General features: G+C 50.2%; 2 protein-coding genes across 2 annotated transcripts; one reads left to right on the top strand and one right to left on the bottom strand.

The window, feature by feature from the left end:
• Positions 1-3,122: 3,122 nt before the first annotated feature.
• Positions 3,123-5,408, bottom strand: cplx4c (complexin 4c). The gene is made up of 3 exons (XM_035424113.1): positions 5,242-5,408; positions 3,903-3,990; positions 3,123-3,353 (listed from the first exon to the last, which is right to left on the bottom strand). The coding sequence occupies exons 1-3, from the start codon at positions 5,406-5,408 to the stop codon at positions 3,123-3,125; spliced, it is 486 nt and encodes a 161-aa protein (XP_035280004.1).
• Positions 5,409-9,404: 3,996 nt separating this feature from the next.
• LOC118230661 (calreticulin-like) lies at positions 9,405-15,540 on the top strand. Its single transcript, XM_035423872.1, has 9 exons — positions 9,405-9,585; positions 10,475-10,576; positions 10,694-10,897; positions 11,676-11,770; positions 11,890-12,099; positions 12,611-12,724; positions 13,679-13,822; positions 13,903-13,995; positions 14,147-15,540. The coding sequence occupies exons 1-9, from the start codon at positions 9,495-9,497 to the stop codon at positions 14,348-14,350; spliced, it is 1,257 nt and encodes a 418-aa protein (XP_035279763.1). The 5' UTR covers positions 9,405-9,494; the 3' UTR covers positions 14,351-15,540.
• Positions 15,541-15,646: the final 106 nt, after the last annotated feature.

Here is a 15,646-nt window from a genome sequence, read left to right as displayed (position 1 = left end):
ATGGTTATTATGATTATTATTATTATTACTATGGCTATATTGAGTGCTTTTCAGCAGGCAGATTCTCACCAGCCTCAGCAGTAATGTCAATAGCCACAGGAAAAGCTAAAGTGCTGTAACCCTGGCTACACTTCCACAGGAAAAGCTAAAGTGCTGTAACTCTGGCTACACTTCCACAGGAAAAGCTAAAGTGCTGTAACGCTGGCTACACTTCCACTGGAAAAGCTAAAGTGCTGTAACGCTGGCTACACTTCCACAGGAAAAGCTAAAGTGCTGTAACGCTGGCTACACTTCCCCTGGAAAAGCTAAAGTGCTGTAACGCTGGCTACACTTCCCCTGGAAAAGCTAAAGTGCTGTAACACTGGCTACACAGGGAACTCTGGGATATGGAACACAGCTCGGTTTTGCTCTTCAGCTTCCTGTAGAGGGAACTCTGGGATATGGAACACGGCTCGGTTTTGCTCCACAGCTTCCTGTAGAGAGGACTCTGGGATACGGAACATGGCTGCTCTCTGAGAGATGACAGGGGGCGCTCTGGTGAGTTTATCATGTCTAAACACATCAGTATTTTAACGCTGTACTCCTTTGCTGGTAATTGAGAGTAAATTGGTTAAGCAGGAGCCATATGTGTATCCAGCGGATTACTTTGATCAGGTGACGATTTAACCCCCCCCCCAACCCACCCCACCCCACCCTACCCCACCCCTCCCCACCCCTCCCCTCCCCTCCCCCACTCTCCTATCCTATTAGAGACAAAGCGGCTAACAGCTAATGCTTGGATGCGCTGTGTCAGCTTACAGGAGGGGGAACAGGGGGATGGAAAAGAGAGAAACAGCAGGAGAGAGAGGGGGAGAATGAGAGAGAAAGCAAGAGAGAGCAAGAGAAGGAAAGAGAGAGAGAAAGAGGGAACTGCAGAAAATGAGGGAGAATCACGTTACTGCTCCGCCCCCCACCCCCGTCCGGGTAAAGCACCTTTTATACTTCACTTAAACTCCAGCGGGAAATAATCTGCTCAAATCCATCCCCCCATTTCCCTTCTCCCGATACCTGGTAAATATCTAGGTATAGGAAAATTTACCTGTAACTTAGGCTCTGTTTTATTAGCGTCTATATTAATTAGTATCTGTTGTATGAATTAGTGTCTGTTATGACATGTAAGGGAACAACACCAAAATACAGTATTTTTCAGGATTTGAACCTACAACCTCCTGTACACAATGCAAGGTCCACAGCCATGGTCATGCTACAAACAGTGTTATCCTTCCTTTCACACCACTGTAAGAGTGGGAGGTCAGTTCCATCTGTAGTGCCATGTACGTTTTGTGAGTGTTACGAAGATGTTACAACTTGAAAACCTTGTGGCTTTCTGGCACTTTCTCTATAACGTATCACAGATTCTGCAAACTTCACCGGACGCTGTGTGCTGGACTCTTCCTGACATGCCACCTGACGCTAGCGATGCTTCAATGAGTCGGGGTTAACCCCACCCAAAGGCTGTGATGTGCTTTAATGAGTCAGGGTTAACCCCACCCAAAGGCTGTGATGTGCTTTAATGAGTCAAGGTTAATCCCACCCAAAGGCTGTGCTGTGCTTTAATGAGTCAGGGTTAACCCACCCAAAGGCTGTGATGTGCTTTAATGAGTCAAGGTTAATCCCACCCAAAGGCTGTGATGTGCGGGGTCAAGACACAGCCACAAATAAATGAGTAAATATGGAAACACGAGTGACAAGACAAACACTTTTACAATACTTTATTTGTTTTAGTTCATTTCAGTTCTGTACAAATTCGGTACTTATCAGCAGGAGCAAATCCACGATCATGTTGAACTACTTGAAGGGCAGAAAGCGCAGTTTATTCTTCATTTTTCACAGGGAAAGATGAAACGACACTGGGCTAAACCTGCCATGTTTATGCACGAGTCAGAGAGTTCTGGGCTAAACCTGCCGACAAGCAAAGTAAAGCAGTCTCTGAAATAGGCCTGTCTGAGATGACCATCCAACAGTTGGTCCTCATCATTGCAGCTTCAGCAAAGCCTGATGAAGCCAGTTATGATGAAGATGAACAGATGAAGCCAGTTATGATGAAGATGAACTGATAAAGCCAGTTATGATGAAGATGAATGAAGGCCTGACATCGGACGGCAGGACTCTGCTGACCCGCTGATCGGGCCGTTTCCCAGACCAGAGCCCAGCCCGGGCTGAGTCACACTCTTTCCTCTGTTTACTGATGGTCCGCACCCTCCACCCACTTAACAAACGAGCCATTTAACAAACAGCCCACTTAACGAACGAGCCACTTAACAAACAGCCCACTTAACGAACGAGCCCACTTAACAAACAGCCCAATTAACAAACAGCCCACTTAACGAACGAGCCCACTTAACAAACAGCCCAATTAACAAACAGCCCACTTAACGAACGAGCCCACTTAACAAACAGCCCAATTAACAAACAGCCCACTTAACGAACGAGCCACTTAACAAACAGCCCAATTAACAAACAGCCCACTTAACGAACGAGCCACTTAACGAACGACCCGCTTAAGGAGCTTGTGTTTCCTGCGACCCCCTCCTCATCAATGTGAGCCCAGATGGCTTTTATCGTATAGAATAACGACACGTACGTTGTGATTAGTGGTGTAGTGTAACAGCACTTAATCTGACTGCTGTGAATGTGGATAGAAAGCGTATGTACAGGTATTTATTTTTTACGCGTCGCCTTTTGACGCCCCCCTCCCCCCCATCCCTTCCACAGCCCAGCTGTGAGTTCTGAATCCCAGCTGAGGACCCAGATGTGCTGGTGTGTCCACAAAGTGCTGCAGCAGGCTAACAGCCATCAGGAGTGACGTGCCCTCTAGTGTTAATGGGGTGTGAGTGCGTCACAGTTTGACAATAATTTTGAGAGATTTATTTCTGCACACACATACACACACACACACACACACACTGACACTTGTGCCCACACACATACACACACACACACACACTCACGCGCGCACACACATACACACACACACACACACATTGTGATTGGAGGGAGGTTCAGCAGGGTGGCTGTGGTTAGAGGGTGTCACAGCGGTTGAGTGATGGGTGTGTCAGCGTAACCGTGGAAACGAGGGAGCATCACATGACCACACACTTCTCCTCCGCGGCCTGCTTGACCTCGGTCATGGTGGTCTGCGCTTTGCTTTTGATGGTGTCGAAGTCCATGTCCAGATCCATGCTCTGCAGCTTCCCCAGGAACGTGCTGTTGGCCTCTTCCTCCTCCTCATCCTCCTCCACCATCTTAGCCAGCTCCTCGGGCAGGTCCACTTCCCCCGGCGCCAACTGAATAGTGGCATCATCCTGGGCACTCTGTGTGTGTATGTGAGAGAGGGAGAGAGAGGGAGAGAGGGGGAGATAAAGGGGGAGAGAGGGAGAGAGGGAGAGAGGGGGAGATAAAGGGGGAGAGAGGGAGAGAGGGAGAGAGGGGGAGAGAGAGAGAGGGAGGAGAGAGGGAGAGAGAGGGGGAGAGAGTAAGAGAGAGGGGGGCGAGAGAGGGGGAGATAGAGAGGGAGGGAAGAGGGAGAGAGGGATAGAGAGAGGGGGAGAGAGAAAGAGAGAGAGACAGAGGAAGAGAGAGAGAGAGAGAGAGAGAGAGAGGGAGGTGGAGAGAGAGATTGGAGGGAGAGGTTGCCCAAGTAAATCCTATATGAATGAAGCCTGCAGGAGATATTTTGAGGGGGTGTGGTGGAGGTGGTGAGGGGGGGTTATAAATTATTAAAATATTACAGGCAATAATTAAAGGAAAGGGTTGGGACAGAGAAAGGAGTGGAGAGGGAGAGGGAAAAGGAGAGAGGGAGAGAGAGAAGGGGAGAGAAGATGAGCAGAAGGGGAGGAGAGAGGAAGAGGACAGGGCCTCACCTCCGGTAGGCGGTACTTATCCCTCAGTGCCACCCTCAGGTTCGCCCTCTCCGCCTTCCGCATGGCGAACTCCTTATCCCGCTGGATCCTGCAGCACAGCACAGCACACACTGTGTCATTCCCAATCAATCCTGCAGCACAGCACAGCACACACTGTGTCATTCCCAATCAATCCTGCAGCACAGCACAGCACACACTGCGTCATTCCCAATCAATCCTGCAACACAGCACAGCACACACTGCGTCATTCCCAATCAATCCTACAGCACAGCACACACTGTGTCATTCCCAGTCAATCCTGCAGCACAGCACAGCACAGCACACACTGTGTCATTCCCAGTCAATCCTGCAGCACAGCACACACTGTGTCATTCCCAATCAATCCTGCAGCACAGCACAGCACAGCACAGCACACACTGCTGGATCCTGCATCAGAGCACCAGCTGGGCAGGAGGCATGACCTTTGACCCGGGGTCTTTGGTGCTGCTGTTGCCCCGGTGACCTGTTAATACCCCAGGGCAGTTACATGAACAGAAGGGTGTGTGCTGCTGGAGACACTAATACCACAGCGCAGGGTTACCTCCCATGGCAACAGGTACTCTGGGTAATCACATTAGGGGCGTTGTGTGCTTAATTAGCAGCTCCAGTCTATCCTTATGAACCTAATGATCTATTTACTGTCCGCTTAAAGACCCTCTCTCTCTCTCACACACACACATACACACCCACACAGACACAGACACATACACACACACACACACACACACACACAGACACAGACACATACACAGACATAGACACATACACACACACACACACACACACACACACGTCTACATGCACATACACATACACACACACCCGTGTACACAAACAAATGCACATACACACATAGCCACACACGCACACCCACATACTTATGCACACTTATTTACATACACATGCACACACACACACAAATACATGGCCAAACACACATGCTTCTACATGCACACACACACCCCGCCCCCCCCCACCCCTCCCTCCACCCCCCACTTGCCGCAGGATCGATTCCCAGACGGGACACTGCTGTTGCGTCCCAGAGAGAAAGACCCCCGAACTGTGGTGTGAAACACCCCCCCAGAGCAGCAGCGAACCAACACAAACAGCAAACTGTGGTGCTACAGATAGAGAACTGGGCCTTTGGCACAGGGGTTGCAGGTTTGATTCCCAAATCTGGCACTGCCGCTGCTGGCTATGTGTTCAGAGTAGCACAGGAGGCTCTGATACAGGAGTGTGCTGTATGGCTAAAGGCACAGACAAGGGAACTCCCCTCCAAATGGGGGTTTTGCGTACTCACTTCTCCTCCACCAGCTGCCTCTGGTACTCCTCAAACTCTTCGCGGGACATGCCCTTGGACTGAGGCGTCTCCTTCCCGTCCGCGTCCGTCTTCGCCTCCTCCTCGCCTCCTCCGCCCGTCATGTTCTTCAGCTTGTCCCCCACCATCTGCTTCATGAAGAACGCCATGGCAACCCAGAAATGGGGTACAGCGCTACAGCAAGGGGGGGGGGGGGGGTGGCACCGTACGGGGCAGGGACGGGACCGGATGACCACAGGAGCTGGGACAGGAGGAAGGTCAGGGGTATAGGGTGGGGTGGGTGCAGGAGGAGATGGTTTTGGGGTACAGCCCAAAAACGGCTGTAAAACAGAGAAGGAAGGTGGGAGAAGGACTATGAGATGGACAGCAGAAAGAGAGAGAGAGAGAGGGAGACGCCCGGTCACTGTGCTCTTCTGGGAGGCGAGCGTATCTGGGTGTCGGTGTATTTTGCAGAGAGTTAAATGGCTCAAGAGCTTACCTCATTAGAAACGGGCTCAATGCAACTGCAAGCCAGCCTCACCTTGGCCCAAGGTCCCAGCGCCCCTGCCATGCTGCAGGATTGGGGTGGGGGGGGGGGGGGGGGGGGGGGGGGCGTCCCAGGGCGGGGTTACACTGCCTGTAGGGGTTAGGGTGGAGGTTCACTCTGCCAGTAGGGGTTAGGGTCGGGGTTCGCTCTGCCAGTAGGGGTTAGGGTCGGGTTCGCTCTGCCAGTAGGGGTTAGGGTCGAGGTTCACTCTGCCAGTAGGGGTTAGGGTCAAGGTTGTGTCAGTTTTGGGCCGGAGTCACACACTGTAAGAGGAACGCTGAGAGGAAGCTCCAGCAGACCCATGAACACAGCCAGACCACCCTGAACACGGTGTGTGTGTGTGTGTGTGTGTGTGTCTGTGTCTGTGTGTGTGTATGTGTATATGTGTGTGTGTGTGGGTGTGTGTGTTTGTGTGTGAGTGAGTGTGTGTGTGTGTGTGTGTGTGTGTGTGTGTATGTGTATGTGTGTGTGTAAGTGTGCGTGTGTGTGTGCATGTATGTGTGTGTGTATGAGTGTGTGTGTGTGCGTGTGTTTCTGGCTGAAGTTATGATTGACAGGTGGCTAAGAAGATTCCCTGGTCTTGGTCACATGCAGTCTGACAGTTCCTCAGTGACACTACAGGACCCAACACAGCCCGGGCAGAGGAAAGGAGCAAATACTGTCTCTTTTGGCCTGATATTTACACTGTGAGAGTTAACTTGACACTGTAAGAGTTGATTCAACATTGTTAAATCATTTAACAGATTAAGTTGACCTATTGACCTCTCTTAATGTGTGTCGCACTTTCCCCTCCCCTCCCCCTGTCCTCACTTCCTGTGTGTCGCACCTTCCCCTCCCCTCCACTTGACTTCACTTCCTGTGTGTCGCACCTTACCCTTCCCTCACCGTGACCTCACTTCCTGTGTGTTGCACCTTCCCCTCTCCTCCCCCTGACCTCACTTCCTGTGTGTCGCATCTTCCCCTCCCCTCCCCTCCCCCTGACCTCCCTTCCTGTGTGTTGCACTTAGGAAGACCTCAGACTCCACAAACTCCAACCACTAAGCCCTACAGTCATCTACCTCTGTCTGCACCAACCACACAAACCCCAACACTTACCTTGTTCCTTATCCTAAATATTGAAAGTATGCCACACATTGCTTTGGTCCCATGAACCTGCCTCTGAACAGCTGCTTTGAGGCATATGTGTAGTTATGAGCCCAGTGACTTGGTTATGGGCTGCAGCCTCTATCGCCCAGTCCAGCACTGTGATGGACAGGGACACTGGACAGCCAGCCAGCGATTGTTTCTGCTGTGGCACAGAAGAGTTTGATGGGATAGAGAGTAGAAAAAAGATAAGATTAAGAAGTGTGAGAACAACAGCATCAGCTCTAATTATATCAGCCAGGCTTAAATAGGTCAGATAGCTGCCCTCTCTAGCGTTATTAGGCTCCAATAATGATCGTAATGTTGAGTCACTGGAAGGGCGGGGGTCTGTCCTTCAGTCGCTGGTTTGTGCCTCTGGCAATGCTAGAACCCCAGCTGCGGTTTTACTGTGATGTCATAAACCTGTCCCTGTGCAGCTCCGCCTTTCTCTCTTTCCTGCTCACAAATGTTCCGGACCATCGCTAGCGACATAGCTCAGGAGGTAAGAGCGATTGTCTGGCAGTCGGAGGGTTGCAGGTTCAAACCCCGCCCTGGGCATGTCGAAGTGTCCTTGAGCAAGACACCTAACCCCCAACTGCTCTGGCGAATGAGAGGCATCAATTGTAAAGCGCTTTGGATAAAAGCGCTATATAAATGCAGTCCATTTACCATTTACCATTACTGTTATGTCACAAACGAGTCCTCTGACGACTCCTTTCTTCACCCATGCAACAGAGGTTTCAGAATTCTGGCTTTGGCTTTGATGTGATGTCACAGTTTAGAGTAGTTTGAGGATTACTTACTGCACAGGTCCGCTCATCCCAGCACTTAGCACATGAGAGCGACAGTGAGACTGTGGGACTGCCAGCCGAAGACCCAACCCTCACAGGCGCCCTGGAATCGTAAGGTGCTGTCTCCATGGAAACAAGCTCTACCAGTTCTAATTCCTGTTTATCCCTGGCCCTGCTTTAATTACCTGCTAACTGCAGCTGCTCCAAGCGTTTTAGTCTGCAGAGTCTGGAGTGCTGCAGTTTAAGTGTTTTAGTCTGCAGAGTCTGGAGTTCTGCAGTTTAAGTGTTTTAGTCTGCAGAGTCTGGAGTTCTGCAGTTTAAGTGTTTTAGTCTGCAGAGTCTGGAGTTCTGCAGTTTAAGTATTTTAGTCTGCAGAGTCTGGAGTTCTGCAGTTTAAGTGTTTTAGTCTGCAGAGTCTGGAGTTCTGCAGTTTAAGTGTTTTAGTCTGCAGAGTCTGGAGTTCTGCAGTTTAAGTGTTTTAGTCTGCAGAGTCTGGAATTCTGCAGTTTAAGTGTTTTAGTCTGCAGAATCTAATGAAGGTGCATCATGTGAGTAGGATTTCTTCATTTTCACCTCAGAGGTGATACATGTGTCTCAGTGACAAACACCATCTACAGGTAACTACTTCCCACTTTTTCTTAGCTCATTTCCATATATTCCAATTTACTAATTTCCTTGGGGAAATATCACCCCCTAGTGTGAGACCAATGCAATTGCAACGGACAATGATCACAATTGTGAACAAGCGTGTGGTGTCAGGGCAGGTAAGGCCTTCTCCTCTTCACCTGGGGATCTGCCGCTATCTGAATGAGCTGTGTTCTCAAACCCAGAGCAGGAAGCAGAGTGACGAACCCCCAGAGGGGTGGACAGATGGAGAGGTGGAGGGGTGGACAGATTGAGAGATGGAAGGGTAAAGAGATGGAGAAGTGGGGAGATGCAGATGACCTGCAGTAATGACGGGGTCATAGGGAGAGTACGGTGGGATCCTGAAGAATGAGCTCAGACAGAGCAGCACTGACGGATTCTGGGAATGATCTGGAATGAGGAAGTGGCAACCTTTCTAGAGTATCAGGCTCCTCAGACTGGCTCTTCCTGATTCCACAGCTCCCCCCCCCCCCCCCCAGAGAGCTCATATTACCCTTCGTACAAATGGTGTACATACACGCACACACACACAAACTCAGTTAACTTGGACTCAGTAAGCATTGTCACTGATAAAAAAATAACTTGTATTAACATTCACAGCCGATCCACGTTATAATACATGATTTCAATTACAATACGTTTCTCTTCGTTCTCTAGTGTCTGATAGCTGTGTGTACTATATATGGTCCAAAATGGCGTATACTATACTAAACAAAATACTAGACCACATTTACTTAATTGTCAACCAGTCCTTACATGCTGTAGCCCAAAGCTTCTCTCATACCGTCAGTGATTCTCTCATACCAGACTGTTTGTTGGGTAACATACGGAAACCCAGCTTTCGTGCACAAAATTCATACAACATCGCCTGCAAACGGTATCTGAATAAAACTGATTTGCCTATGCTTATATCGTTGCCGACATTTCTACATTACATTGTCAGTAATATTTCGCGGTACCATCTCCGCCTACACCGAACGCTTCCCAGTCATCCCAACGCGTAACTCGTGGTGTCCTTTCATTGGTCGAGTGCTGGACCAATGAACGGCAGCCATCTGGTTGGGCGATATAACTGAATTTCCCCTCATCCTTTGTAGCATTACTAAGAGAAAGGTACCGGTCAGCTGGATACCGAACTACGCAGCCCAATCATGAAAGTTGCAGTAGCGCTATTTTCGGTATTTTTTGCCGCATTCACCGTCGATGCAACCGTTTACTTCAAAGAACAATTTCTAGATGGAGGTAAAGTTACTGTTTTGTGCTGTCTATATCGCTTGTCTTTCGGTTTCATTACCTGGTTGTCTATGTGCTTCGCTAAGAACCGAATATTATTATGAAACTTGTGTTTTCGTAATATGCTTATTTTAAAAAATATCTTATGCAAGGATATTGAATGTGACTGAGATCCTGCGTGACAAGGAAACAATCTAGTTAGTAACTGAGTCAGGTAGCATTTTCGCAAAGTAAGATAATGATCTGGATGGGGGGACAGCTCTAGCTAGTGAACTTGTCGATTTTTTCATCTTTATTGGCGCTTGTAGCAGGAGGTGCGAGCAGGTTCTTCAGCTAGCGAACCTCTGGAGACCCATTAGTTTGGCGAGCTTCTTGTGGGACGCTGGATATCGAAAGCCCCAAACAGGAAGTTGGAACGCATTTCTCAGTGTACATGTACAAAGGGCTGCGGGTTATGTCTGATCTTCTCTGTATGTTAATGATCTTTTCCGATGTATGTAGCTCGCTAATATCCCATAAACTTTGATGTTAACCTTCCAAAGTATCCCCCGAACTGACGACGCTGTATCTGTACCCTCGTCGGGAATGACTGTACGGGCACGTGATGACGTAGACTAGTTCAGAGGGACAGAGCCGCTGTCGGTGTCTGGATTAAAACGAAATTAGCCTTCATTCGAGAGGCGCACGGCTGCATACTTTTAACGTCCTGTATGAGTTTGCGTCGATATTTTGACGTTTTTAATCCATATTCCCGAAACAATAATTTTCCTAATGCTTGATTATGGGTCAGTTGCGCTGAGAAGCAGGTCTGGAATTTGTGCCTCTTGACCACTGAAATCGCGGTACCCGTGACAGTCGAATTCCGGAAGTGTCGCTCATTGTAAAGTTTCTTTCGTAGACGCCTGGAAGAGCCGTTGGTTGGAATCCCAGCACAAATCGGACTACGGACAGTGGAAGCTGACCGCTGGGAATTTCTACGGGGATGCTGAGAAGGACAAAGGTGAGCGAGTTTTGTTTGGGGGGTGGGGGGGGGGGTGGTTTGGGTTGTGGTTAGGGGGTCTTCTGATGTGGGTGCAGTTTTGGTGATCGTTTGCTAATGCCTGCTTGTGGGCCGCAGGCCTCCAGACGAGCCAGGATGCCCATTTCTACGCCCTGTCGGCGCGCTTCGAGCCCTTCAGCAACGAGGGCAAGCCGCTGGTCATCCAGTTCACCGTGAAGCACGAGCAGAAGATCGACTGTGGCGGGGGCTACGTGAAGGTGTTCCCTGCAGACCTGGACCAGGCCCGCATGCACGGGGACTCGGAGTACTACGTCATGTTCGGTCAGTCTGGGTGACTGCTGCCGGTCGCCATGGCACACAGCTGTGACCTCTGACCTCTCTCCTTCTCCCAGGCCTGCTCTGCCTGCACGTTCACATGCTGTTCACCCCAGTGGAGCTGCACACAAGTTTGCACTTCCTGCTCTCTTGTAGGGTTAGCATGCTATGGCGCAGCACTTCCTGCTCTACTCTGGGGTTAGCATGCTATGGAGCAGCACTTCCTGCTCTACTGTGGGGTTAGCATGCTATGGCGCAGCACTTCCTGCTCTCCCGTGGGGTTAGCATGCTATGGCGCAGCACTTCCTGCTCTACTCTGGGGTTAGCATGCTATGGAGCAGCACTTCCTGCTCTACTGTGGGGTTAGCATGCTATGGAGCAGCACTTCCTGCTCTACTCTGGGGTTAGCATGCTATGGAGCAGCACTTCCTGCTCTACTCTGGGGTTAGCATGCTATGGAGCAGCACTTCCTGCTCTCCCGTGGGGTTAGCATGCTATGCGCAGCGCTTCCTGCTCTCTTGTAGGGTTAGCATGCTACGGCGCGGCGCTTCCTGCTCTGCTGTGGGGTTAGCATGCTACGGCGCGGTGCTTCCTGCTCTCCTGTGGAGTTAGCATGCTACGGTGCAGCGCTTCCTGCTCTCCTGTGGAGTTAGCATGCTACGGCATAGCATTTCTTGCATTCCTGTGGAGTTAGCATGCTACGGCATAGCACTTCTTGCATTCCTGTGGAGTTAGCATGCTGCGGCACAGTCTGGGTGTTGCTGAGCTTTGTATTTCCCCACAGGGCCGGATATCTGTGGCTACAGCACTAAGAAGGTTCATGTGATCTTCAACTACAAGGGGAAGAACCACCTCATCAAGAAGGAGATCAAATGCAAGGCGAGTCCTTACTCCTTAAAGCAAAGCGCCCTTCCTGGTTCTGACCCAAAGCTCCGCTCCTGGTTCTGTCCCAAAGCGCCGCTCCTGGTTCTGACCCGTATCTGTGCCCCCCCACTCAGGACGACGAGCTCACACACCTCTACACCCTAATCCTGCACCCTGACCAGACCTACGAGGTGAAGATCGATGGCGAGAAGGTGGAGTCGGGGAGTCTGGAGGAGGACTGGGACTTCCTGCCCTCCAAAAAGATCAAGGACCCCGACGCCAAGAAGCCCGAGGACTGGGACGACCGAGCCAAGGTGGACGACCCCGAGGATACCAAACCAGAGGTGCGGTTCATTTCTGCTCTTCCGAAATGTTCATGATCCGCTGCTCCTGTGGAAGGGTTCAGACCCCCGCCCTGTGTGGGGCTCATTGTCCTGGGAAAGACTGGGTCTGGGGTAGAAGCACTCGAAAATGAGCGGGGTAATGTGCTTTCCAAGAGCTCTGTTTAAAAGAGGAAATTGAATACGTGAGCTGTTGTGGGACTGAGGCATCTGTACAGTAAGGTGGTTTCAGCCAGGGCAGAGTGGATTGCAGGTTATTGGGCGAGTGAGGTAGTTTTGGGCGTTTTGTGGTCTTGCTTCCCCTCTGGTCCGGGGTCAGTGGAGTTTGGTTTCTCTATTATAAACACTGAATTAAACTTCAGCCCTGACTGAGCTGAACATGTTGAATGGGTGGGGCTTAGTGCCGTGGGTGGGGCTTAGCATCTCTGAACTGGTCACACCCCGAGATGACGGGTTTGTCTTCCACGCGCGGGCGGTGGCTTTGATATTCCTGCTGTGCGCTTTGTCCTGTCAGGATTGGGAGAAGCCAGAGAACATTCCGGATCCCGACGCCAAGAAGCCCAGCGACTGGGACGAGGACATGGACGGGGAGTGGGAGCCACCCATGATCCCGAACCCCGAGTACAAGGTGAGTGAGTGAGTGAGTGAGTGAGTGAGTGAGTGAGTGAGTGAGTGAGTGAGTGAGTGAGTGAGTGAGTGAGTGAGTGAGTGAGTGAGTGAGTGAGTGAGTGAGTGAGTGAGTGAGTGAGTGAGTGAGTGAGTGAGTGAGTGAGTGAGTGAGTGAGTGAGTGAGTGAGTGAGTGAGTGAGTGAGTGAGTGAGTGAGTGAGTGAGTGAGTGAGTGAGTGAGTGAGTGAGTGAGTGAGTGAGTGAGTGAGTGAGTGAGTGAGTGAGTGAGTGAGTGAGTGAGTGAGTGAGTGAGTGAGTGAGTGAGTGAGTGAGTGAGTGAGTGAGTGAGTGAGTGAGTGAGCTCTTTTTCGCTACATTGGGACTCATAACGGATGGTTACGTAGAGAGACGTCGCTCACACTCCTCAGGTTCGGCACCTCGCTCAGGTGCTCCACCTGGGAATCAGGACTACGCCCTCAGACTGACGGCCCCAGTCCCCTCACCTGTGTGTGGTTCTGCCCCTCCCAACATGGCTGCCCCCCCCCCCCCAGACATGGCTGTTCCCCCTCCCGACATGGCTGTCCCCCCCCCCCCCCGACATGGCTCTGCTGAACAGATAGCTCTACAGATGAGCCCAGCAAGCGCTGTCCAGATCAACAGGGTCATTACTGCAGTCACGACCTTTCAGCTCATATTAAAGCTTTTAAAATGGCAAATTTTGTAATGGGAGGCTGAGCCCCCCAACCCCCACTCCCACCCCCACCCTTATTAGAGAATCGCAAACTTGTGATTGACAGGTGTGCCGAATGTTGCAGTGTTTAGTTCCGATCTGTGAGTCAGAAGTGATTTCGTTCGCTGGTTCTCCATCGCAGTGAACCTGAGGGCCTCAGGAAGTGCTCTTTTTTCTGTTTGTTTGCCTTGTGAGCCTTGGGGTCCAGGACGCGCCTTTACCGCCACGTTTCTTTGCCCTGCAGGGGGAGTGGAAGCCCAAACAGATCGACAACCCCAACTACAAGGGTGCGTGGGTGCACCCCGAGATCGACAACCCCGAGTACCAGGCCGACGCCAACATCTACAAGTTCGACAACATTGGGGTGCTTGGCCTGGACCTGTGGCAGGTGTGTGGACCACGCCCGCAGGGGGGGGCTCAGTGTTTCGGAGGCCTGCAGGTTGAGCTCATCTGTCCGTCTGTCCACAGGTGAAGTCCGGAACCATCTTTGATAACTTCCTGATCACAGATGATGTGAAGGAGGCCGAGGACTTTGGGAATGAGACCTGGGGGGTCACCAAGGTAAGGGGGGGGGTGAGTAAAGGAAGGGGGGGTGTGAGTGATGGGGGGGGGGGTGAGTAAAGGAAGGGGGGGTGTGAGTGATGGAGGGGGGGAGTGAGGTTTCGTTTCCTGCTGGCTCACCCTTTAACCCCCTTTTCCCCTCTTCCAACAGGAGCCAGAAAAGAAAATGAAGGAGGCAGAGGAGGAGAAGAAAAGAAAGGAGGAGGAAGAGAAGAACAAGGAGCAGGGCACAGAGGCTGGGGATGAAGATGAGGAAGAGGAGGAGGAGGAGGATGATGATGAGCCCACGGCAGCTGAAGAGCAGGATGAGGAGGATGAAGAGGGCGAGGACATTCCAACAAAAGATGAGCTGTAACCAGGCTCTCTGTGACCCCCCCACCCCCACCCCCCCCAGCAAATAAACCTGCTCAGGGAGACTGTGCTTCATCCTGACCTTGCCCTGCCCCCGCCCCCCCTCCCTTTTTATTTTATTATTTTTTTGGTGGTGATGGTGGGGGGGTGTTGGAAGATGTTGATTATGACAGGTTTTTATTGATTCTCAAAGTTCATTGATTGGTGTGGGGTGGAGGGATGGGGGTGCCCTCATGGAAGTACATTTTCAGGGATATTTGTGTACTCTTGCCTGCCCCTAGAGGCCCTGTGCAGAAGCGCAGGCATCCAGGAAGACCGCAGATGTTGTCCATTGTTGCTGCTGACTCATCATCTTCGTCATCATCGCCACCAGTGAAAAGCCTTCATTAGTTCAATCTTAATTTCTGTGTTTATTTTCTTTGGGAAAGGGAAAGTGGGCATATCATTTGTAGAGAATTTGCACTTTTAATTTTTATTTTTTTATAATCTTTTGCCATTCATAAAGCCTTACTGTTATTTTTCTGAATGACAGAATCAGATGGGGTGATATCAGTTTGTTTTAGTACCTTCTGTCTTCATCCACTCACTCAGAGGATTTTTCTGGCTTTTTCTTGTCAATCTGACTTAAGAACATGAAGGATTCTACGGGCTTTTAATCGGGTTAGCAAGACAATCTGCACAGGTGACCTCCAATAACTCTGATTGGCTGGTTAACGCGACACAGAATTCTGTCCAATCATTGTGAAGCATCATTTTTCCATAGTGCCTTTTGTGCTGATGCTAACGTTTGTTTTGTATGGAACGCTTGCATTTGACATTCTCAGTGTAAAGTGGACTGCTGTGACTGTCTTTAATTTAGAGTTAAAATGCAGAACTTGGCTTACTGTAGCCAGGCATTAAACGATTCCTATTCTTGAATAGATTTAAATTATTGCAGCGATGCTGTAAAAATGTAGCTTGCAGAGCCAAAGTTTGACAGGTGGAGCTTTTGTTAGTTTTGTGGTACGTGTGTGTCTGTGTGTGTGTGTGTCTGTGTGTGCGTGCGTTTGTGTTTCTTTCATTTAGCTAGATTCCATGTACACTGACGTGTCCAGTGAAAGCTCGATTATTATCGAAGTTGTGTAACTTTAGACATTTTCTGCGATCAGGATTAATTGTGTTTATGCTAAGTTTTATTAAAAAATATAACGCCTGTCTTGTACCTTTCTTTTTTTTTTATTTCACACAAATGGTTTTTGGTATTTTGAGTTCTCGGATGAAGTCGTTGCACGGAACTGGATTAGCTCTGCCATTCATAAAG

The sequence above is a fragment of the Anguilla anguilla genome, chromosome 6, assembly GCF_013347855.1.
Source record: "Anguilla anguilla isolate fAngAng1 chromosome 6, fAngAng1.pri, whole genome shotgun sequence".
NCBI classification, from domain to species: domain Eukaryota; kingdom Metazoa; phylum Chordata; class Actinopteri; order Anguilliformes; family Anguillidae; genus Anguilla; species Anguilla anguilla.
This window is presented reverse-complemented; position numbering and strand designations above follow the sequence as displayed.